The following is a 25,153-nucleotide window of genomic DNA, read 5'->3' on the forward strand; positions in this document are numbered from 1 at the left end:
CCTTCGTATTTTATTAATAGCATCTTTCGGCGCACGTATTTTCTTAGTTTCATATGAATTAATGCCCCAGTGAACGGAAACTGCAGGAATTCTATTTTATCTCTAAGATTAGCCAGAATTGGAAAGGAAACATCGTTTTTCAGAGTATTCCATCAATTACACCCAATTGAACACTTCAATGTCGCAGCACGACTTCTTCCTATGTTGCTGCGGCAATAAAGATGGCGGTACGGCGACGAATTTGGAATTGCGAACAATTGATCGTTTAATATTGCGATTAAAGGACGGTTTATTGCATCCAATTATAGTTAGCGTACCTTTGGCGCTGAGTTTCCCAAGGTGTTGATTTACTACAGTGCCGTCGGTCAATAAAATAGTCCAATATACCCATTTTCTTGACTGATATCCCAGAATTGTCTTTGCACCAACAAAATCCATTCAACTCCCCATTATTTGTGAGGCAATTTCATCATGCATCGTTAGAATTCATTCTTGAGTAAGGGATTATGAGGAATATCGACAAGAGTTATTATAAGACGAACCATCATTGTGTGAACCAATCATTGTTAATATATTTTTGGGATTCCCAGTTGCATTAGGTCCATAAAAGTATTGACAATCAATTACAACAACAATTTTCAATAAAGCCGCGATTTAAATCATTAGCCAATAAATCGCTTTGTGATTACCGAAAGCATTATTAATGTTGATCAAAGACTATGACATTTTAACAATTGCTTTTACATTAAATACACCCATCCATCGATACAGGTCTGGAATGTACTCAGCAGTCTTGAGGGGAACTTCTCTCCAATCAATATGAGAGATGAACGTAACGCTCCAAAGAAAGCTTCAAAAAGATCAAGTAAACACCGAAATGAAATTGACAAGATAATGATTATTGCTCGTGAGTAAGTCATTATTTATAGTTGTTCTTATACTAAAGGGAGACTATGGAACATTCACAAAAAGATTTGCATTCCTCCGGAAAAATTCTCTCTTCCCCATACCATTCTTATCACTACGTTTTCCTTAGTGTCTCTTTTATCTTCTCGTTATTCTAAAATATGACCTATCGTGGCAGTATGTTGGGCCTAGACGATCAATGCTGCCGGGATGTAAGAAGAAGAATTGTGTTAGGCAAAGAAATTTCACAAAGAGGAGGAAATTGATCACAAGGACTTAAGTTATTATAAGGTAATCTACCGGTTAAGGTAGGTTTTTGGATGGAGGCTACTACCAAATAAATACTTTGTGACTCCTAACAAAACAAAACACAATCCAGCAACCTATTCTACATCAGGTCCCTCTTCATTTCTGAGTACTTACTTCCTCCCTTCATCCCATCCAACATCCCTATCCTGTTCCTTCCCTTTCCTCGTTTGCCTAACATTCTCCCCTCTATTACAGTCTTCAACATCCCACTGTTGGTCAAAACCCCCTTAATCCACCTTTCCTGCCTCCATAGGATTTCTCCCAACAAACCCCTCTCTTTTCCCACCATACCAAGTACTTCCTCATATGTTTTCCTTTCGGTCCATTTCACCTTCTCTATTCTCCTCCACACCCACATTTCAAAAGCCTCCAGTCTACATCTATCCTCCTGCTTCAATGACCACGTTTCTGCGCCATACATAGCTAAGCTCCATATCAAAGTTTTTGCGAGTTTTCTTAATATCCTTACTCAATGTCCCTGCCATCAACTCCCTCCTCCTGGTGAAAGCCTCTTTGCCTAGTGCAATTCTTCTCCTTATGTCCCTACTTGGTATGGTGGGCGAAGAGAGGGGTTTGTTGGGAGAAATCCTATGGAGGCAGGAAAAGTGGCTGAAGGGGGTATTGACCTGCAGCGGGATGTTGAAGACTGTAATTGAGGGGAGAATGTTAGGCAAACAAGGAAAGAGAAGGAACGTGATAGGGATGTCGGATGGAATGAAGGGAGGAAGAAAGTACTCAGAGCTGGAGAGGGACCTGATGTAGAGTAGGATGTTGTTGTTTTGCTAGGGGTCACAAATTACTTAATTAGTAATTATGTCCATCCAAAAACCTACCTTAACCGGTAGATTACCTGATAATAATAATGTCCCTACTACTTTGACCATATTGGTCCAAAACACTACCAAGATAGCTAAACTGTTCTACCTGCTCTAGTTTTTGCCCTCCTATTTTAATGTCTAGTTTAGCCTTTTTCTTTCTAGAAAATTGCATAACCTTTGTTTTATCTGTATTGATTCTCATTCCATATCTATCGTCCTGAATTTCCAAACCACTCAGCAATGCTTGCAACCCCTTAGCTGACTGACAAACTAAAGCTTGGTCATCAGCAAACCTAACTGATTTTACGAATTCCCCGCCCATTTTCTTTCCTACCTCCAGTTCTTCCCATGCCTCTGTGATTATTTCCTCTGCATACAGGTTGAACAGCAACGGTGATAATGGGCAACCCTGCCTAACACCTCTTCCTAACACTGCCCATCCAGACTCCCCATTTCTCACTCGCACCTGAGCAGTCTGAGACAGTTCAGGTTGCCGATTAGGCTCCTTTCCCTCCAATCTATTCCTATTTTCTTCAGCACACTCATTAGTTTTTCCCAATTCACTCTATCAAACGCTTTTTCGAAATCTACAAAACAGGCAAATACCTCCCGCTTGTGTTCTATATTCCTCTCGATTAATAATCTTATTACTGCAATGGCATCACGCGTACCTCTCCCCTTCCTAAACCCAAACTGATCATCCCCTAAGTAATCATTTGCCCTACTCTCTATCCTTTTGTTTATGATCCTGAGAACGACTTTAGCTGCGTGGGATATCAAACTAATTGTCCTATAGTCCTCACATGACGTGGCCTTTACCTTTTTCAGAATCGGAACTAAAACTGCTCTCACAAAGTCTTCCGGCCAGATTCCCTCCTCATAAATGCTACGGATCAGCCCATATAGCCTCTTCCTCCCACATTTTCCTAAGCATTTTAAAAGTTCCACGGGAATGTTATCTACCCCCACGGCCTTATTTAGTTTCATCTCCCTTAATGCCCTTTCTATCTCATTGTCTAGTATGTCTGGACCTAAGCTGTCTTCCTCTACGTCATTTTCTTTTTCAATGTCTAACTTTGTTGGTCTGAGTTCCTTACTATACAGTTCTTCTATATACTCCTTCCATCTCTCTTGGATCTTTCCTGCGTCAACTATTACCTTACCCGTCTTATCTCTAACTGTTAGCATAGCTCTTCCTTTCTTACTTCCCGATAACGATTTAACTTTGCTCTACAGCGCACCGATTTCACCCTTCCTCTGCAGACTTTCCATATCCTCGCACTGCGTCTTCCACCATGCTTCTTTTGCCTTGTTTGTTGCCCGCCTCAATTTATTGTTCAATTCTTTGTACTTCATTTTGCCTAATTCTGTATTTATATTCTTCCATTTTCGCCGCTCATCCATCTTTGTAATCATTTCATCCGTGATCCATGGTTTCCTAGTCCTTTTAGCGTTATTGGTCCCAATAGTCCTGGCAATAATATTCGAAGTAATTTCTCTAAATTTATTTCACTCTTCTACATATTCACCCTGTTGAAACACATATCCCATCTCTTTACAAGTCCTTAATAGCTGGCAATACATAAGTCTTTTGTTTGCTGTCGAAGCCAATGAGTAACCTATGAAGCATCATCATTTCCAAAATATTGGCCACTCTAATGACTTTTCAGGACCCGAACAGATGAAAATCATCGTGGTCTGTCAGTGAACTGTATGGTGGATGTTACAAATGTTCAGAAACAAATGTTGTTTGTAACAGCTGCTCTTCTTGTGTACACTCATCCAACATACCCACCATCTTGCACTGACTGACTGACCATGAGGTGTCACATAGCCTTTACAACAAACATATATGCACGAGGGCGATTCAAGAAGTAAATTCTCCTATTTTTTTTAATGAAAAATCAAATTCATTCTCAACTTTATGTACATCGTAGGTAAGGCTGAGCATTTAGCTACATTTCTACATAGTCCCCTTGATGATTGATCATTTTTTTTCATCCTTGTAAGCAGCTTTTTAATACCGGCATCGTACCTTTCTCCCACTGCATCATGAAGCCAACTGATGATTGCTTCTTGCACTGCCTCGTCTGACTTAAATTTCTGTTCTCCAAGGTGTTTTTTGAGAGCGGGAAACAAGTGGTAGTTGCTGGGGGTAATGTCCGGGCTGAAAGGAGGGAGGGTGGTCGATGATTTCCCAGCTGAATTCATTAAATAGGGTGGTCGTTTGATGTGACACATGTGGACTTGCATTGTCATGATGCAAACACACTCCTTTGGTGAGACACCTTGTTGTAACCGAGGACCTCCGACACAATATTCTGCACGGAGAAGTAGCCACTCTCTTCATTAAGGCCTTCCTTTATCTCATGAAGGGTAATTCTCCGGTTATTGGGTACCATCTCGTCAATTGGAGCCACCATTGATTCCGGCAAACTTGGCCACCCCAACCGCTGCTCATTGTGGACGTTTTTCCAGCCATCAAAACACTCCCTGCACCACTGATGCCCATACACTTCTCACTGTACACTTCCACTAAATGGCGATGAATTTATATCGCAGAAGCAGTCGTCAGTTGGCTTTGCAAAGCAACGGGAGAAAAGTACGACACCGGTATTAAAAAGCTGCTTACAAGGATGAAAAAAGTGATCGATCTTCAAGGCGACTATGTAGAAAAATAGCTAAATACTCAACCTTTCCAATGATGTATGCAAAGTTGAGAATAAATTTGATTTTCCATGAAAAAAATAGGAGATCTTACATTTCGAAGGTAAAATATACATATTTTAAACATGTTACAAGGTAATCTGATGTTAGCTACTTACTTATTGACTTGACCTATTTATAGAATGACAAAAAAATTATTTTGCTTGCTTGGTAATTTCAAACAAATAATTGAAACCCAATAAATAAAAGATGATGCCATTTAAGAGGAAGGAATTAATTTGGGGAGGGGTGTTTTGCTTCCCCAATCCCCACATTTCCCTGGATCCTTCAATGCACCTGTTAATGTGTTAATTTCACCCACCTTGGTGAAGGCCTATGTATGAGAGGTGAACTCTTTTTTTCACCTATCAAACTCAAACCATACCGGTTGTTAATTGCTTTATTTTTTTTAATGATTACAACTTTGCCTTTCTTGAAAATCTCATTCCTTTTATATTCTTTTGCTTTTTTCTTTACCTCTTTCAATGATAGTAACTACGTTGTGGTATTGTGATAGAGAGTGACAGCATTCCCTTGTCTGAGAGGCTAATTAAAGCTTGGAAACCCAGCAGATATAAATGGACTTAATTACCTTCTTGCCTACTTTTCTGTCATGCATCCATTCGTCTTAAGGCGCCATACAATGATAAGGAAAGAATTCAGGACATTGACACATATTGCGAGTTTATCATACTTTTATGTAGGTTTTTTTAAGTTTAGGTTTTTTAAAATCACTTTAATAACCACAAGACAATCACATAGAAAAAATATAAATAAATAATATTTTTCATGATATTCTATAGGTTCATATTTACTCAGAATTTAAAAAACACAACCGTGCTGCTTGAAACAGTATTTTTTTGTTTTAGTATTGGGACTGGCAGGGACAGGAAACTGTGATATCTCTCTCTTTTGGTATACTTACCTCATAAAAAGTCTTATGACTAATGTGCAGTCAAGATAGGAAGGAACACCTCCAAGTTAGACAAGCCCTTAAGCTGTAGGAAACATACTTGCGAGTATGAATGGGCATTTGGGGGATTAAAGGTAGTTCTTGCTTTTCTTTGCCAAATAGTCCCTCTATACTATAGTCTTTCTATTTGTCTTGAATATTCTATTTTTTTTAGATAAAATACTGATCAAAAAACAACTTTCAATAGTGTCTCGAAGCAGCAATTTCAAAGTGTAAAAATCATTTGCCTTGACAGGGATTCGAACCCAGATCCTTCAGTGTCCAGTCGAGTGTTTTAGCCAGTTGAGCTATCGAGATGTCATCTTAAACTTTGTATCTTAGCGGATGACTCCGATAAAAGTCACTGTTGCGGCATCTCCCCTAGTTTCTTTGGAATTTTAATAGTGTCATTAAACGTTTCTCATACAGGTGATCAACTCAGACTGTAAGCAGTCATAACCTAGGTCAAATCAAAGAACAGGCAATGTGCCAATGCTGTGCCAGATAACAGGAGTTTTAAATAAGTAGTTTTTGGACTATTGACATTGTGAAAAAACAAAGGTAATTGTTACATTGGGAGCATACATCAGAAGATCAATATGCAAAGCTTTCAATAAAGTGAATGACGAAGGGAAGCTCAAACTCGGAATGAAATGAGGATGTTTTCATATAGTTTTTAAAAGAGTATTTTTTTACTTTCATGGGCCAAATTATTTAATTGAGAGTACTAATGTTATGGTCAAATCACTACAGTTATAGGAAAGACATTTATCACTATGTCCATCTTCTATTTAAGCAGACGACGGGACTAAAAAGTGGTAGTTGGACCTAAGGCATCATTTATATTTGAGCATCGAAACAGTAAACAAACCCGTCTCCATGTTTACACTCATATATGCATTGCTATTTACGTACATTGTTCACCATTTCAATACCATTAAAATGGTAAAAATACTGGATCAAACTGCTTATACCGGTTATTTTGTCGATATTGAGGGAAAAAGGGCAAATATATAAAAAACGCAAAATATGGAAACGTCTTGTGAAAACCGCACTTCGGTGACTGTTGCAATTCTCGAATTATGAGTGGAATAAAATCTGACTTATAGGTTGAAGATAATGAACGGATTTCGAAAGCCTTCAAATATGGTTATTAGTAGAATTTGAGATTTAATTTACACATACATACGTACACACCACATAAATGCAAATTTCCCTGCCTTAGGAGAAAAATAAATATAAATTCCCGCGCTAAAGGATTGTGGGATTCCATGCGCTGACTTTTAATTTTATTAGTTTATTGTACAACTTTAATACGATATTTTATATAAAATGGTGATATTTTTTAAATTTACTCCGTAATTAATTTGAAAAATGAATTCGAAATACCGTTTATATAAATGTCGTAGTGTCAATCTGACAACATCCTAGACTTTTGTGGCACTCACTTGTCAGTTTTGCGTAGGAAATACATATTTGTTTGGAGGCAAACTAGATTGAAACTCTACCTGTTAAATTGGAAGTACATGTTTATTAAAAAGCGTAAGTAATGATACAAAACTTTTCAACTTACAGTTTTTATTGTTTCTTAGTGGTGCGTTTCATTCAGAAAATGGTAATCCTACTTAATACTAATATCAGCTGTCGTCGGTTTGGAATGGCAAGAGGCTGAATTCGAAATTTTGTTATTTCAGAGTTATGGAAATAACTGCTTATAATCACGATGCTAAATACTTAGAGAGTAAATATGTTTTCGCTCAAGTCTCTTGAGGGTTTAAAAATGTTTTGTAATCCAACGAAAATACTGCTTCACGTGTAGTTAGAAATAGGGAAATCGTGGTCGTTTAAAGCAGTTGCATATTAGTAATCGTGATTGTAATTCATGCTCTGGGTTTCGATTGTTTATCAATTTTTATGATGCATTTTGTAATAATGCTAATTTCTCTTTCAGCAAAATGAGTGGCTTTGGAACAAATCCGGCGGGGTCGTCCGCTTTCAGCTTCCCTACTTTGAACCAGCCAAATACCACTGCACCAGTAGGTAAGATAACATCATGATTGGAATGCAGTGCATCATAAGTAATAACTTAATTCAATCGTACCTCCTTTTCCAATTTCTAGTATGTCTTCTTACACTGATCGATTCCTGAAGTATTTTGTTGTAATGAACTTCATATTTTTACTTAAATTTTGTAATTCCTGGGTCTTTGTTACTAATATGAGTTAGTTTTTTCGTGAAAGGGTTCAAGGAGCCACATGTTCTCTATGTTATGATCTCATACCGTGTAGTGATGTAGCAGGGTCATGAACAAAGTATGATGTTTGATTGAAAATTCGTGTTAACATGTTTAGCGGCACCACCATTTTCCTTTGGAGCGCCGAAAACCACAGCAGCTGCAGCTCCTTTGAGTACAGCTCCTTTGGGTGCAGCTCCTTTGGGTGCAGCTCCTTTGGGTGCAGCCCCAGCCTTTGGAGTCAGCCCTCTCGGAGTGAAAACAAGTATCAATCTGACTGCGACCTCCACTCCATCGGGTATCCCGACCCTCGGAGGCCAGCAGCCTGGCACGTTGTTTGGGACAGCATGGTCCGGTGGCATGTTCTCAGCTGGAAGCAATGCAGCAGCTGTTTCATCTGCGGCAGCTCCTCTGTCATCATTGGCGCCTGCTCCTACTGCGTCTATTGCTAAAACCGGACAATTTACATTCGGGACATCGGGTACGTATCTATTCATGGTCATAGTTTTATCCTCGCGCATGAATTTTTGGCATGGGGAGAAAAAACTAGGTATGGGCTTGATAAAAAAATTGCTATCATTGAAGACCGCTCATTTTTTTCACTATACCACTTCCTTGCTGGACCATTTGAGGCCGAGTTCACGAATTTCAAAATAAAAGTGGATTATTGACTTAAGCAGTGATTAATGTTCTGATTAGTATTTTATTGATCCTAGAATTTGGTGTACCAAATTAAGAATATGTCAGAACTCAATTATTTTTTATGCCAGTAACATTAAGTCAAGCCTCCAAAATTTTTTTATCTGGGTATAAAAGCAGTTTACACTGAGGTAATTGCAAATCTCTTCTTTAAAAGTGGAAAACGGTACAGTGTTCTTTATTTTCAGAGGAAAATGATGAAATAATTTAGATCCTCCGTAGCTTAACATTTGTAAGTAAAGATGAACTCTACTATAGTAAGTAATTTCCAGTGTGTCATAACTGTATTCAATCAATTTGAAACCCTTACATTAAAATTCTTAGGTTAAATGTGAAATGAAATTACTAGTTATATAAATACAAGCTAATGGTCAAAATTGAAACCTTTAAAAAGGTGTGGTTTACTGGTACTTGTTTTATTTACAGGGGCAATTCTCATTGTCCATTCTGCAATTACAATAGAAGTAAAGAATGGGTTGAATCACCTCAGACTACAATTCTGTTTTTGGATCTGGAGGAAATGTGCTCATAATATAGGTTTATGGCAAAGTTCTGATTCATGGCGTGTGGGTATTTTCTCCTTACATTAGAACCAAAAGAAACTTTGGAATGCAAAGGGTCAATTAGGGATTCCCAGTTCAAACATCCATCAATATAAACTCTCAGAAACTTCATAACAGAAATCCATATAAATTTTTGTCATACATGTAGATAATATCCTAATTAGAAAGGAATGGAAATTAGGAAATCACCATTTTTGTGGTTGATCATTACATTTTTGGTGGAACACCGAGAAATTATACTGTCAATTTCATGCTGAAGCACAACAGAAATATTTTAACTATCATTTCTCAATTAGGCTACTATAAAATCAAATTATTAAATTAATACTATTCTTTCTGGCTGATAAGATTTTGTTTTTTTTTCTGCAGAAATGTTCACCAAAAATAACCCTATATTTGTGCTCATTGGATGCAATTATAATAATGGTATATCACATTAAGCTTTTGAAACATTGCATGTGTCTGATCATTTGAGTAGCTGTGTAAAAAAAAAATTAATCATCTTTCACATCAATAGCTAGAGAATTACTTGCTTAAAAAACACCTTTGTTTTTTAAATAGCTTCGCTTTCAGTAATATTAAAACCCAAGGCTAATTTTTTATCTGGTCCTGAAACTACACACAATGAAGACCTGTGTGTTCCAACAATTAAATCCTATGGCTTCTGATGTCACATATACCTTAAATGCTCAAAAATTACCCGGTTAAAGCATTGTTCATCAGGGATTCAAATTAAGTACAAATCCAACTTAAAATGAAATCCCAAGGATGAGAATCCAATGAAATCTCAAGGATGTCTCAATGCTGACTCAGGGGACTGCCTGTGTTGCCAATGGTGGGGAACCTAATACCTTCCTTTCCTCAATTTCTTCGTGCTATTTCATATTCCTAGTGAGGGTTATAGATAAGGTAAATGAGAGTCAATCCAAGCAAAACAAATCTAATGGGGTTCTCAAGAAAGGTGACAGTTAAGTAAAATATTAAAATTGGATGACAAAACTGTAACAGGTGTAAGAGTTAACGGAATATCGTGGAAATGATTTGGCAAAAGTAGTAGCTATATAGATAGAGGAATTGCATTAGTCAAAGAGGCTTTCACAAGGAGGGAATTGATGACAGGGATGTTGAGTTAAGTTGGTATTAAGAAAAAGCTCATCAAAACTTTGATATGGAGTATAGTTTTGTACAGTGCAGGAACATGATTGTGGTTGCAGTAAAATGGTTGGCATAGGTTGGAGGCTTTTGATGTATAAGTGTGGAGAAGAATTGAAAAAGTAAAATGAATGGGAAGAGATATAAATAAAGTAGTACTAGTCATGGTGCATGTGGAGGGGGGATTGTTGGGAGAAATCCAAAGGAGGCTGGATAGGTGTGTATAGAATATTGAAATTGGCAAAGGAATCTTGAGGACTGTTACAGAGAGGAGGAATTGTAGGCAGGAGAGATATGAATAGGAGAAGGATGAGTACATGTGGTCTGGAATGATGAAGAAAGGTGGAGAGTATGCAGAATTAAAAATGGGTTTTAGGTAATGTGTGGAATGTCAGGTTTTGTCTTGTTTGGGAAGGCTAAGAAATGTAGGTGTTTTTTTCACTCCATGCCCATCCAAAACTCTGTACCTTAAACCGTAGACTACCAAATAATAATTGAGGGTTTACGTCATGTGGTATTGGTACCTTGAACTTCAAATTCTTTCCCATTGCAGCTCCCACAGCTCTTCCCCAGAGCCAGACGTTGCTGGGGACTCCAGCTGGGACCACCACCACCACCGCAAATGTACCTGGCTTCTCCACATCAACGCCACAGTTGGCACCAGCAACGACACAAGCCACCGTGCCACCATCAGCGCCAACGCTGAACTTCAGTTTCGGAAGTGCTCCAAATACTACCGTCACTAACCCATCCCTTGGGTTGACCGTACCAAACTTTGGCGTGGCACCAGTGTCCAAGCCACAGGCAGCAGCAGCGCCGACTGTTGTCTCAACACTCTCGACCCCAGCACCCCTTCCACTGGCCACCCTGAAGTTTTTAGTTTCATCCTCGACCACTGCCACCAGTTCCACGACGTTGACCCCGGTCACCAAGACCACCACTGCCATGAGCATGCCAATGTTTGCTGGTCCACTGACAAGCGTACCTCCTTTGGCCACTCCTGCAGTGACTGCGGCAGTATCAGTGGCTGCGACTGTCGCCCCTGTGACTAGCACACCAGTTCAACCAGTGACATCAATCAGTGCAAGGTTTGATAACTTTTCATTGGAATTCATTTGTGAGGGATTTTTTGTCTTATTTGTAATTGACTAAAATGGTTTTAAAAACCACATGTTCGCTTGTTATTTTATTTATTTATTTTTTCTTCATTTTCTCGCATTGATGATGGTCAGTGCATTATCTTCAACTGGAAACTTACCAATATTAGCAGTAGTTTACTGGCTTTAGGGTATGTTTTTGGTGGGCCCTAGTACAAGATACTGCTGTACTATTAAGCCTTAACTAATATGGCACCCAGCATCCTTTACTATGTACCACATATTACAATAGATCTATATACTTCCCTTAATTCAATCAAAAATGCCTATTCAGCTCATCCCTCTGCCTTGCTTTCCCATTTTTCTACTCTCTATAACCAACATTGGCCTCCTATTACCTCTCAGTGCCTACCACATTAACTTGTTCTGCCATCTTCAAATTTCCCACAACAACTGTCTCTCTTCCCTATACCATGCAAAAACTTCATTGTTTGTTTTTATTTCTGTCGATTTCATTTTTTTCTATTCTCCACACCCACATTTTAAAGGCCTACAATTTATGCTCATCCTCCTGACTCGGTGACCAAGTGTCCAAGCCAGAGAAAACTATGCTCCCCAAAAAAGTTTTCACAAGTCATTTCTGTATATCTTAAGTCTTCAGACTTCGGAATACCATTGAATTTTTTTGTGTCTCCTTGAATTTCTCTGAGTAGCCATCTATCCACCTGTATTAAGCCTGGTACTTCAAAGCTAATTTTCGATCCATTATACCTTCTCCAGTCTCCTCCACTCCCACGTCTTGAAAGCCTCCAGTCTATGCCTATCCTCTTGCTTCAAAGACAAGGTTTCCAAGCCAATTAAAACTATTTCATATCAAATTTGTCAATAGTGTTTTCTTTGCCAATTCTTTTAAGATGCCTGTCATCAACTCTCACCTCTTTGTAAATGCTTCTGCCCTGACAAAATTCTTCTAATGTCCCCACCACTCTGCCTACCCTCATTCAAACTATTTTCCATTTAGGTTAACTGTTTTACCTGTTATAGTTTGTGTTTCCCAGGTGTTATGTTTATCTTGACTTTATTTCCTGATAATCCTATTATCACTTAGTTTTTATATGATGATTTTTCATCCTAAGCCTTCTAACACTGATGATTTAATTCCTGATTCAATGATCGCAATCCTCTGACTGACTGACTAACTAAAGCTACACCATCATCAAATTTAACTGATTTTATTCTTTCCCAACCTACTTTCACTGCTATCTTGAATCCTTCCCTTGTGCATATTGCAATTTATTGCACATACATTTTGAATTGAACTGATGATTCATAATTTAATCTCATCTCATTTCATGAAATATCCCTACAAAGCTGTCCCAGATCAATGGAACTTTTGTGAATTGTTCAGAAACCAACCAACAAGACAAAACCCAAAACCAAGTGGGAACTGCTAGGGTATTAACTTTTCCCAAGTGATATCGCTAATGCAGTAAAAAAAATTTTGAGCCCTATTATCAGAGATAGGTGTCATGGATAATGGATCAGAATTGCTTATGAAATGACACCATAACTTAATATTCCGCATAATTAATTTTTTATTACATAGATTTCATTGTGCCACAATATTACACAGGTATACCAGATGTTGTTGTTTGTTGCCTATAAAGAAAAACTAGATTTTCTAGAATGAATGTTTTTGTAAATACAAATTAACTGTTATTTCATGTTGACGAAATTCCTTAAAATTCTCGAGGCTTAGCAAAGAAAATTTGCTCATCAAATTCTTTCCTTGGGGTGAAGCAGTACACTCAACAGACTATTGGAAGGCCCTGGATGCACAGAATAAAAGATGTGTAAACTATAGGAGTACTTTTGCTTCTTGAAAACCATCTGACAAACACTTATACCCAAATTAAAGCTGTTGTCACATCATTAGACTGTAAAAAAATCTATCATCCTCAATATAGTTCAGTCTAAGAGCCTGGTGGTATTAAAATAATTAACCTAATAATAAAACTGCAGGAGGCTAGAGTTTAAGCTACATAATTCAATTTAAAGTAAGTTTGTTACACTATGTTAATGAGCATGGAAATGATCCACTAACTGGTGAAAAATGATAATGATTATGACAATGAGTTTTGTGGTTTTGAAAGTGATTGGAGTCTTATTTCATAATAGGGATTTTTTTCTCCCTATTCTGTGCCTTGTTCTGTATTATGTTCAACTGTACTCGTAACTTTCCATTTATTAATTTTTTTCAGAACATAATAAAATATTAATTTAAAAAATTGAAATAATTATCAAAAATAAATTTTTTTGGTAACTATTTTAATTATTGTGTCGTCTATTTGGATTTTCTGAATGGTAAGAACTAAAAGGAACAATAACTTAAGCTGGAGGGGTGTCTTGCTTTTGCGCCAACCGTTGAAACAATTTTTCTTGTGTATGTCCCGCTGAAATGAGGGTGCAAACTATTGGCAGTGTGTTTTATTTGCAGTAAAAGATGGTACCACTTTCCTAAATTCAGTGTAGTGTTGTATTGGACCTTTTTCCAAGCTTTTATTTCTCTTTATTCACGTATACAAGGATATACGAGGGTCATCCGGAAAGTAGTACCCGTTCGTGCCGCATGAAGTGCTGACGACGCGAGTAGCCGCTGGACGAGGTCAGATAGCTTCAGTGGCTTGTCTGCCTTCTCTGAGCCAAGTTGCGTGACGCTAGCATTGCCTGTGTTGTTTCTGTGATTGTTTACAATGTTTAAAAAAATTGAGAACGCCGCCAGTTGTGAAGTGAGGGCAGTGATTAAATTCCTCAATGCAAGAAACGTTCGCCCATGTGATATTCATCGCCAATTAAAGGAGGTGTATGGAGACAATGTAATGGACGAGTCGTCTGTTCGGCGGTGGTGTCGCAACTTCAACATGGGGAGGGGGAACACACACGACGATGAGCGTTCGGGGAGACCGTCTGTCATTACAGACCAACTGGTGAGCTCAGTTGACGAATTCGTGAGGAACGATCGGCGCGTCACAATTGATGACATCTGTGAGCATTTTCCCAATGTTTCTCGAACAATTGTTCATGAAATTGTTAAACACCATCTGCATTATGCAAAAATTTGTGCAAGATGGGTCCCTCGCGTATCTCAATGAGCTGGCGGCGAAGGACTATGCAGCAGGAATACAGAAACTTGTCACACGTTATGACAAATGCCTTAATTTGCTTGGAGATTATGTTGAGAAGTAGTTTAAAGTATCCTCTTTCAAATAAAATTTTTTATGTTTGTTAATATTTACTTTTGTGTCTTTATTTCACGAACGGGTACTACTTTCCGGATGACCCTCGTATATTGTTATTTTAGTTCTTTGAGGAAATTGATATTGAAGTTAAAAAAAAATTATCCATTCCATTGTTCCAGTCTTTTTATACTATACATTTTCTTTAGGTCACTTCTACAAATTTCTGTGCCCTGAATAGGGCACTATGCCCCGAACTTGTGGAGGTGTTAAGGATAGAGGATTGCTTTTGAAAATCTTGATGTCATATCTTTGAATTGTCTTCTGAAAAGATAAACATAGGAGAAACCCCCAGGAGACCTCCCACCATTGACCTATTTATATCATTGTGATTAAATTCTGCATATATATGGAAGGCAGAATGTTTTCCTGTTGTTTCAGTGTTAATACATCTCTTGATTTTGTTAGATAGCAGGAATTATAGTTTTTAAGGCATTCCAACGGCTCAGGCCAGATGAACCTCTTAGTGTACTTAATTATATGCTGGTACTATACCTAATGAAAAGTTGGTTTTGAGCCCAGTTTTCAAATCTGTGAGAATTATGCCCTCTTTTTGTGGTCAGGCAGTCAGATTATCACCCAGCATACTATCTGGGTCTTAGTCGTTGGAAAAATTGACAATGCATACACTGCCAGTTATTTAACCTAGTGTCTTTGAATCAGAACTTATGATTCATTCACCTTCACCCATCAGTTTGTTTTGTGTAATTATTTCACGCAATAGTTCTCTTTTAGGTTTTTTTTTGTTTTAAGTTTTCCATTTTATCCATCCACTGTAGTGTTGCGCCTACAACAATTGCCACAACAACTCCTGCCGCTGCTGTTGCTGCCCCTGCTCCGGCAACGGAAGAAGACGTGATGACGTACAGCAAACTGCAGGAAAACATCAATAAATGGGCAATGGAGTTGGAGAAGCAGGAAAAATTATTTCTGCACCAAGCGACTGAGATGAACGGGTGGGACCGTGTGATAGTTGAAAATTCAGATAAGGTAAATGGAAAAGGTCTGATTTGGTTGAAAGGATAAAACTGATGTAATCACACTGTGGTAGAATGCATATATTTTTAAAGAAATATGGATTGTTCAATGACCTTTCCACCATATTTAAATATTTCCACTGTAAGAAAACCACTGCAAAAAAGAGAGCACTGCCAGTTCTGATGTACGAGGGTCATCCGGAAAGTAGTACCCGTTCGTGCCGCATGAAGTGCTGACGACGCGAGTAGCCGCTGGACGAGGTCAGATAGCTTCAGTGGCTTGTCTGCCTTCTCTGAGCCAAGTTGTGTGACGCTAGCATTGCCTGTGTTGTTTCTGTGATTGTTTACAATGTTTAAAAAAATTGAGAACGCCGCCAGTTGTGAAGTGAGGGCAGTGATTAAATTCCTCAATGCAAGAAACGTTCGCCCATGTGATATTCATCGCCAATTAAAGGAGGTGTATGGAGACAATGTAATGGACGAGTCGTCTGTTCGGCGGTGGTGTCGCAACTTCAACATGGGGAAGGGGAACACACACGACGATGAGCGTTCGGGGAGACCGTCTGTCATTACAGACCAACTGGTGAGCTCAGTTGACGAATTCGTGAGGAACGATCGGCGCGTCACAATTGATGACATCTGTGAGCATTTTCCCAATGTTTCTCGAACAATTGTTCATGAAATTGTTAAACACCATCTGCATTATGCAAAAATTTGTGCAAGGTGGGTCCCTCGCGTATCTCAATGAGCTGGCGGCGAAGGACTATGCAGCAGGAATACAGAAACTTGTCACACGTTATGACAAATGCCTTAATTTGCTTGGAGATTATGTTGAGAAGTAGTTTAAAGTATCCTCTTTCAAATAAAATTTTTTATGTTTGTTAATATTTACTTTTGTGTCTTTATTTCACGAACGGGTACTACTTTCCGGATGACCCTCGTATAATGCCATCATATGGTATTTTCCTAGATCTTAAACTATTCTGCTGTGATATTCTATTCCCCCTGGGTTTAATTTGATTTCAATTCCCGTAATGTCCTTCCTATCTTAAAATGAAGTATACTTCAACCTAAGTTATCCTCATCCATGTCCAATCATATTTCTAAGTCTAAAAAGCTTATGCTTAACATCCTTCCCATATAGATCCTCCATGTATTCTCTCCATCTCCTTTGACTCTTCCCTGGTTTAATTTTTTTCCCTTTCTTTTATTATGAATAGATATTCCCTCTTCACTTCCTGATAGTGCTTGTACCTTCCTGTGTAGGGCCTTTATATCCCCTATCATCTCATATGTAAAGTAAATTAATGTGGAATGGTACATAGGTTTTCATTTGTTTATCAAAATGCTAGTAGGTTATGTTTAGGTCAGACAAGTGTGAAGGTTAGGGTTTAACCCATCAAAATAAAAAAGTACAAATTTGCAGTCATAACATCAAAATTAGTTTTCTGTTTTGGTCGAGTTTAAATTGTCCCATAGTCCCAGTTTTTCACCTGTAGGAGTGCCTGTTTGAGCTTATCTTTTAATTTTAATTATTTATATGTACAAATAGAATTGAAGTAAGCAGTCGATTTCAAATCCCTTCTCTTCCTATGTCATGCAGCTCCACATGCTAAATTCAAAAATTGAGAAGGTTCGCAAGGAGCAGAGGCATCTGGATCTGGAGTTGGATTACATTCTCTCCCAGCAAAATGAGCTGGATTACATGCTGAAGGGGCTTGAAAAGGAATGGGGCTCGGTCCCGCCATCTGATCCTGAGAGGCAGCACACGTAAGTCCCCTCAAAGTATTTTTCAGATTTTTCACATCCTGTTTAGTTGTCATCCGAATGGTTGCTTTGACAGCAGTTCTCCATCACTTCTGATCTTGTGACAATAGCTTCACCTCATAGCACGCATGACTGCCAGCCAAACTCCAAATTAATGCTGCCCTTAATGTCACAAATTAGGCCTAAATTTGTGTTTCTTTCCCAGCAAATTGAAAAAAAAGACCAAAAACACCAAAACTAACATAATTTCAATGTAATGGCATTGCAACCTTGATAAATTGCTTAAAATATTGAAACAACATCTGAGGAGAAATATACTAACAATGAGCTCCAATGTGTGTATTACTAAAATTGTTATCAATTATATATTTTAAAATATAATTTATATTATGAGAAAAACAATTTTGCACTTTTCCACAGATTTTCACTGAAAGATTTGTGGAAAAGTGCAAGTTTTTTTTTCTCATAATGACAAACTTCAACTACATCGAGCCTGAATCTGTTAAATAATTAACGTTATTTTCCCATCGATAAAGCTTGCTTTATCTATACAAAAATGTTCAGATGATCGAAAAAATGACGATGCACGTTATGTAATGGAAATTGAAAAAATCCAAAAAGAAATGTATTTTTACAAAAACACATCCAATATAGATGTATTTTTACACACACTATATATAATTTTTATGCGCATATACCTGTATATATTATGAATATATTTGTATATGAATATATATGTGTGTATATATATATATATATATATATATATATATATATATATATATATATATATATATATATATATATATATATATATGTATATATGTATATACAGATGTGTGACATCAATACACATTCATGATAACCACAAAGTTCTGGGTGCACATTATCAATGGGAAAATACAGTATATTCATTGAATTCTTGTGTAATTGCTGGATGGCTTGCAGAGGCAGGATTATACATCTCATATTTAGTTGCAATGCAACAATTTGTGTAAAAAAATAATTTGCCTTGACCAGGACTCTTTGAAATTGTTACATTGTAATGCACATGTAGTGGATGACTACATTAAAATTTACTGCCATAGCATCTCCCTCTGTTTCTTCAAGTAATCACATTTAGTTGCCACGAAACAGATGAAATTTTAGGCTTGTATTAAGTCACCTTGGAAATTTATCTCTAAGAATGATTTCTTGGACATAAGACTGTTTAGCACATTTGGTTGTTTTTTTGGTTTTTTGGTTGTTTGGAGGTTTTTTTTTGGTTGTTTGGACATAACAGTCTGGGGGAGAATTTTTTGCTTATAAATGTTCATCTGTGATTGCAACATAGACTTTGTTTGAATGAAAAGTTCCTACAATCCCTCTACTGTAGACAGTAATTCCAAGTAATGCACAGGGAAACGTACATTCTACAATTCTATTATTTCTCCTTGTGTTTCCAATCAAAATTTTCTTTTTTATCTTCAGGTACAAGGTTGCCGAGAGTTTGGATTATAAGTTGAAGCTTATGTCAGATGATTTAAAGGAAGTTGTTGATCACATGAATGCTATGAATTATCCTCCTAATGATGAGTTCAATCCGGTAAGTACTGCTCCATAACCTCGACTCTAAATTTGCTACAAGTAGACATGGTTTCACCAGCGTTTCGATGATCTATGATCATTTGGTATTTTCTTGAGTAGTTACCATATTTGGCTTGAATTCCATCTGCATTAAATGCAAGGGGTAGATCTGGTCAATGGATGACCGCTTTTTCTGAAACCTGATAATTAGATCCCATTTACCTCTCTAAAAACGAAAATACTTTGTTTTGGGTGTTTATGTCTAAGTGTTTATGAGATATCAAACCACTGTTATCAGCCTTAAGTTCAGTTTGATTGGTGAAGGTTGAGCTCGCCTAGTACTAAATCCAATTGAATTTGTAAATCAAACATCAAGGTATGGGGTTACCTTTTGCTGTGCCACCTATGGTATCCCAGTAAAATCCGGTACCTGAAGTATTGAACATCTTGAGTGGAGCTGAGGAAGATCAATGGCATAGCCCTGAATTGAAGTAATAGTAGTTTTAGGAGAGGCGACCAACAGCTGAGGTCATTTGCACCATTAGGGATGGATAGGAAAGTAAGGGTGGAGAGAAACCCGGCATAGGCATTAGCCAACTCTTGTTGAAAGGTGCCAACAGGTCAGCAGTTTAACGTCCCATCCAACAGATGTACTCACTCAAAGTGCTCTCAACAAAGCACCTCAAGTCGGGATTGGGATACCACTGAAAAATATCTGCCGCCTCTAGGATTCGAACCCGGGCCCTCTCGGTGGGAAGCCAGTAAGTTAGCCACCGCACCATCCCAATCCCCCCTGAATTGAATTCTGGGCCTCCGGTCAGAAGTCCAACATTCTACCCACTGGGCTATGTCCAATAACATAAAAATAGGAAATAATTACTGTATTTCCCAGCCCGTAAGGTGCACTTTTTACTCCAAAATATGCTCAAAAATCCTGGCTCAAAGCCTGTTTTTTATGGGTTGGAGGTATATGGGTATTACACCGACCCATAAGCCTAAGCCGATTCTCCGGAAAAATACTTTTTAAGTATTTACTTATGTAATTTTCCCACGTCAGACATGGAAAGCAGTTGCCATTATTACAAATTTTGATAATATCAATGTTTTGAGTCAATAGTAAGCTGCAGAGTTTTAATATTTCATTGAAAGAACTTCCTAGAAAAGTTCCCGTAACACGTAGCAATGTAGCACGATTCCATTACATCTTGCATGAGGTGCTGCCACAAAACATATTATGAGTTGGGCTAACAGGGATGTCGACCCTCCGTTAATTGTTATTATAGGTTTTCTACCAGTTAAGGTAGGTTTTGAATGGACATAAGTACCAAATAATTCTCTTGTCTCTCCAAGCAAAACACAAACCAACATCCTAATCTGCTGAAAGCCCCTCTTCATCTCCTCATACCTTCCTTCATTTTGTACAACATCCCTATCCTATTCCTGCCCCTTCCCTTCTGCCTAACATTCTCCCCTCTATCACAATCTTCAACATTTGACTGCCGATCAGTACGTTTAGCGTCAATTTTTCCTGTCTCCTTATGATTTCTCCCAGCAATCCCCTCTCATCGCCCAAAATACCGTACCACCCACATTTCAAAAACCTCCAATCTATGCCTGTCATTCTGCTTCAGTGACCATGTTTCCATGCCGTGCAACACTACACACTATATCAAATTTTTAATGAGCCTTTTCATAATATCCTTACTCAAAGTCCCTGTTATCAATTCCCTCCTCTTTGTTGAAGCTTCTTTGCCTAATGCAATTCTTCTCCTTACATTCCTACTACTTTGATCATTTTGTTCTGAAACACTTCGGAGATACGTAAACTGTTCCACCTGCTCTAGTTTATGTATAGCCTCATATTTTAACGTAGAACTTAGCCTTTCTCCTCCTGGTAAGCCACATTGCCTTTGATTTATTTACATTTATTTTCATTCCGTATCTGTTGTACCAACTTTCCAATGTGCTGAGAAATTCTAGCAATCCCTTGGCTGACTGACTAACTAAAGATTGTTCTTCAGCAAACTTAACTGATTTTATTAATTCGCTGCCACCTTTCATTCCCATCTCGTTCTCCCCATGCCCTCTTTATCATTCACTCTACATATACATTGAACAGGACAGGTGATAATGGATATCCCTACCTTACTCCTCTTCCGAGCTTTGCCCATCTGGACTCTCCTTCCCTTACTCACACCTGAGCCCTCTGCCTATTCATCCATACTTCTCCCTATCCATATTTCTCCGTATAAACTTGGAGTCTACAGGAATTCCACATTAAGTAGTAAGATAATGTCATTAAGGTATAGTAAATCATTACTTTTGATAAAAATTTTGATAGCATCAAAATGAATTACAGGCATTAATGGTCTCATAAAAAGTTAAAATGATAAAAATCCTAATGGAATCTTTAGAGAGAAATTGTCATACAGTATGGAATTTGAACTTGAATTCATGAATTACACTTCATAACATGGAAACAAGGCTGCTGATAGAGATTTTTGCCCAACTTCGACTGAGAAGATGACGACTAGCATTTGCTAGAGGGTTAACAATGTACCTTAATAGCAATGAAAACATTATTTTGGTTTGTGTCATGAATTCTGCAAAATAGGGCATTATTTCAATCTGTGAAACGAGTTATGTTTCCTGAAGACATAATGAAATACAAATGTGGCATGAGGGAGCAGAGTTGTGCAAGTAATCCACAAAGGCAAAAAATACTGGTGTTTTGATTGCCAATGTAATATGCATAATTCTAGCAAATGCTAGAATGAAATGAAATGTAGTAAAATATAGATACAATATGTCCATGTAACGATGTGAGAGAATGATCGAAAATGAAACTGAAAGAGCATTTAAAAAGCTCCCATTTGCCATATGAAAGACAAAAAATTTTAGGAAAAAGTGAAATCAATATTAGTGAGTCTTCTCTATAAAATTAGGAAAAATGAAACATTATGAGACTGAAAAAAAGCAGAACTCAAGCATAAGGGAAAATGCAACCTTCGCAATGCTGTCACTGTGGGAAATAGTTGCTTCCAGTTATAATGGTAATATGGAGTATTAGACATCTGAACTTTTTGAATGCAAATCACTACTTCCTTAAGTATATTTGATGGTTGAAAAAGGGAGTAGGCAATTACCGACTTTCAAAAAGAAGCTGAAGCTGAGGGAGAAGAATTTTGTGTTCATGTTAGTCCAACAAATATGGTGAATTGTTTATGTGGAAAGATATGAAAGTGCTGAATAAAAGTTTCATAATTTATGAATATAAACATGACAAATGTTTCAACATATCGATGTCATCATGCAGTAGACACAGGTGATGTTCATATTTCGAAACTTTTAATCTTTAGGAGTAAATTGGGAAATAAATATTTCTCTTCTCATCTAGATGAAATCTCTCAAAAAGAATAGGCTTCTACAGTTAACATTATATGGTGAAAAATGTTTATGATATCATGTTCTCTTATTCCTCTCAAAGTCCAAAAGTGGATTATCTCACTACGTGACCATGAGTTGTGGCTTTCCTGGATCAGCTGTGCCAGCATTAGGGACAATGCAGCAGCTTGCAAAAGCCCCTTATATCAATTGTAAACACTGCAAAAACCTCTGTTAAAAACATTATGGTCATTAATTCTTATAAGCAGGAAACCACCTTTTCTAATAAAGAGGAGGAGCTAAAAATTACGGATTAGGGCGAACCCTTATTCTGTTCTCTCATGACTGCATGATGCAATACCTGGGCATCGGTTCCCTTGCTAACAGATATATTTTTGTGTAATATTTGCAATCATACACCAGTAAGTTCACTGAATCTAGGGGAAGATCAGGGTGGGAACTTGGGAAAATTTATACTGTAGAAAAGATTTGGAATAATTCAGTAATTATGCAAATTTTGCAGAAACAATGTGGAAAACACTGAAATATTTTGAACAATTTTGGAATTTAACGTGTGGATTGGGAAAATGATGTTGGCATTGGGAATTTCTAATGAGAACATCTTCCTTCTAGTGATGAGGTTTGTTCATACTATTTGGTTCAGGCAAGGATTACCAATTTCTCTTCAGCTTTGGACTACTTTCCTTTTGACTGCACTGCTGTCTTTGATTTCATTACATCATGCAAAATTTAAATTTAGCCTTTTAATTTGAACTGTTATGTAGAGGAGAGGATGTTAGACAGACAATATATAAGAAGGAAAAGAGAATGAGTATGTTGGATGGAATGAAGGTAGGTGGCGTGGATGTGGAATTGAAGAACAATTAATTGTGGAATTGGGTGGCAGATTTTGTCTTGTTTGGCAAGGATAAGAAATTTAGGAGCCTAAGTTACATTCCTTTGTACCAGAGGGGGACGAGTCAAAATGGAAAACATATAGAATAAAATACCTCGTTGTTGGACATAGTACTGGAAGTAGCTAGGGGTCTCTTGTTGTCAGAACCACATTTATTGCTAAAACTTGTATCTTTGAAGAGCTAGAAAAATTATTATTCCTAAAATTTTAGCACGCTTCATCAATTACAAATGACATCACCTCAACATCTTTGCAAAACACTCTTATTCTTTTTTTGCTGAAAGTCACACATTCATAAATGTTGATGAGACTGGAAACTTTACGCTACTCAAGATAATCATGATCTTATATCAGAGTGTTTAGGGTAATCACATTTCTTGATTTCCAGATTTCTAGGAAATTCCACTATAACAGCAAGTCACGACCCTAAATAAAGATGCATACACAATGGACTTTGTGTGAGGAAATAACTATGTGATATCTAAGAAAATGAGATTCTTATCTCAAGAAAATATGGGGAAAAAGAATGACTTAAGAATGTAAAGTTTTGTAATTTCTCTAAGCATATTACCACCTTTATGCAATAAGTTTTCAAAGGCTTATTTAAATGAATATTTACTTGTTATATGAATATTGTGGGTCGCGGTAGTCCAGAGGGTCCTGGGTTCAATACCTGGGCAAGGCACTCTGGACACCTGCAGCTCCACCCAAGCTATGTGATTTTTCGGGTACCAGATCCTCCTGGGAAACCATAACCGGCACAGTGAAAGGAACTGGCCCCCCTACCCTGACATGTGAATTTCACATGCTGTTGGGCTTAGTACTGGGTGAACTCTACCATCACCCACCAAACAGACCTTCGGGTTAATTACTGTGTTTATGGTTTTTTTTAATATGAATACTTTGATAATGTCTTTTGCAAATCAAGAGTTGATAATGTTCTTAATATATATTTTTTGTTATCATGTAAAAGGAGCCATTTTATTTTGGAATACAAAGTCATTTTTAAATTGACATGAGATACTAAGCAAGCTGTTATTTTTAAGAAGTAATATGATGATGTTGAAATGTAGTCCTTGCGATGCATTGACTAAACTTAATTATTGTATATTTTCCTTACAGGTGATGCAAATAGTTCGCATATTAAATGCACACATGAACGTGCTGCTAATGGTGGAACGCAAGACTAATCTGGCAGAGTGCAAGGCGAAGGAGGTTGGGAAACTGTTAGAATTGTGCAAAAGGGACTATGATCGAGCTTGCCACCTGTACTTTGATTAGTTGGCTTTCCATCAGCCTGTTTATGAACATTGAGATCCATCCTTCCTTGACAACTGTTGTCGTTCTTGGACTTTTTTGGGAAAAACCCATGAAGTAGCCATTTCTCCCTCACTGGTGAAAATGGACCGTACCTTGGGAATGGAAAGTGATATGGTAATTCCTGGTTTTTGTGCTACTTCATATTAGGTACTTCTTGAGTATTTTAAAGTATGAGAATTTGACAGTGCCAATCGCATGAACAGACAGTATGATCTGGAAATGAGTCTTTAAGTGCGATGTGGAAAACGAAATATACATATATTTTGAAATTTATTCTATAATATTGTTTCCTTTTTCACTGTTGAGCCATTGTGTCCATTTTTTTGTCAATTTCAAGAGTTAAAGAAAATTCGGAGTCAGTCTTATAATTTTAGTTTGTCCTTTGTTTGAAGAGTGTTTTCAGTCTGTATTTCTGTTAATGATCATATAAAAGTTTTGATCTAACTTATAACTAATATAGCAATTTTTTTTCAAGAAGCAATTATTTTATTT

General features: G+C 37.4%; 1 protein-coding gene across 1 annotated transcript; it reads left to right on the top strand.

Annotated features, from left to right (window-relative positions):
- The first annotated feature begins 7,143 nt into the window (after positions 1-7,143).
- Positions 7,144-24,934, top strand: Nup62 (Nucleoporin 62kD). The gene is made up of 8 exons (XM_071597589.1): positions 7,144-7,233; positions 7,643-7,731; positions 8,043-8,405; positions 10,892-11,426; positions 15,511-15,721; positions 17,312-17,478; positions 18,946-19,060; positions 24,464-24,934. The coding sequence occupies exons 2-8, from the start codon at positions 7,647-7,649 to the stop codon at positions 24,620-24,622; spliced, it is 1,635 nt and encodes a 544-aa protein (XP_071453690.1). The 5' UTR covers positions 7,144-7,233; positions 7,643-7,646; the 3' UTR covers positions 24,623-24,934.
- Positions 24,935-25,153: the final 219 nt, after the last annotated feature.

The sequence above is a fragment of the Hetaerina americana genome, unplaced genomic scaffold (assembly GCF_022747635.1).
Source record: "Hetaerina americana unplaced genomic scaffold, ioHetAmer1.1.p SCAF_9, whole genome shotgun sequence".
Lineage (NCBI taxonomy): Eukaryota > Metazoa > Arthropoda > Insecta > Odonata > Calopterygidae > Hetaerina > Hetaerina americana.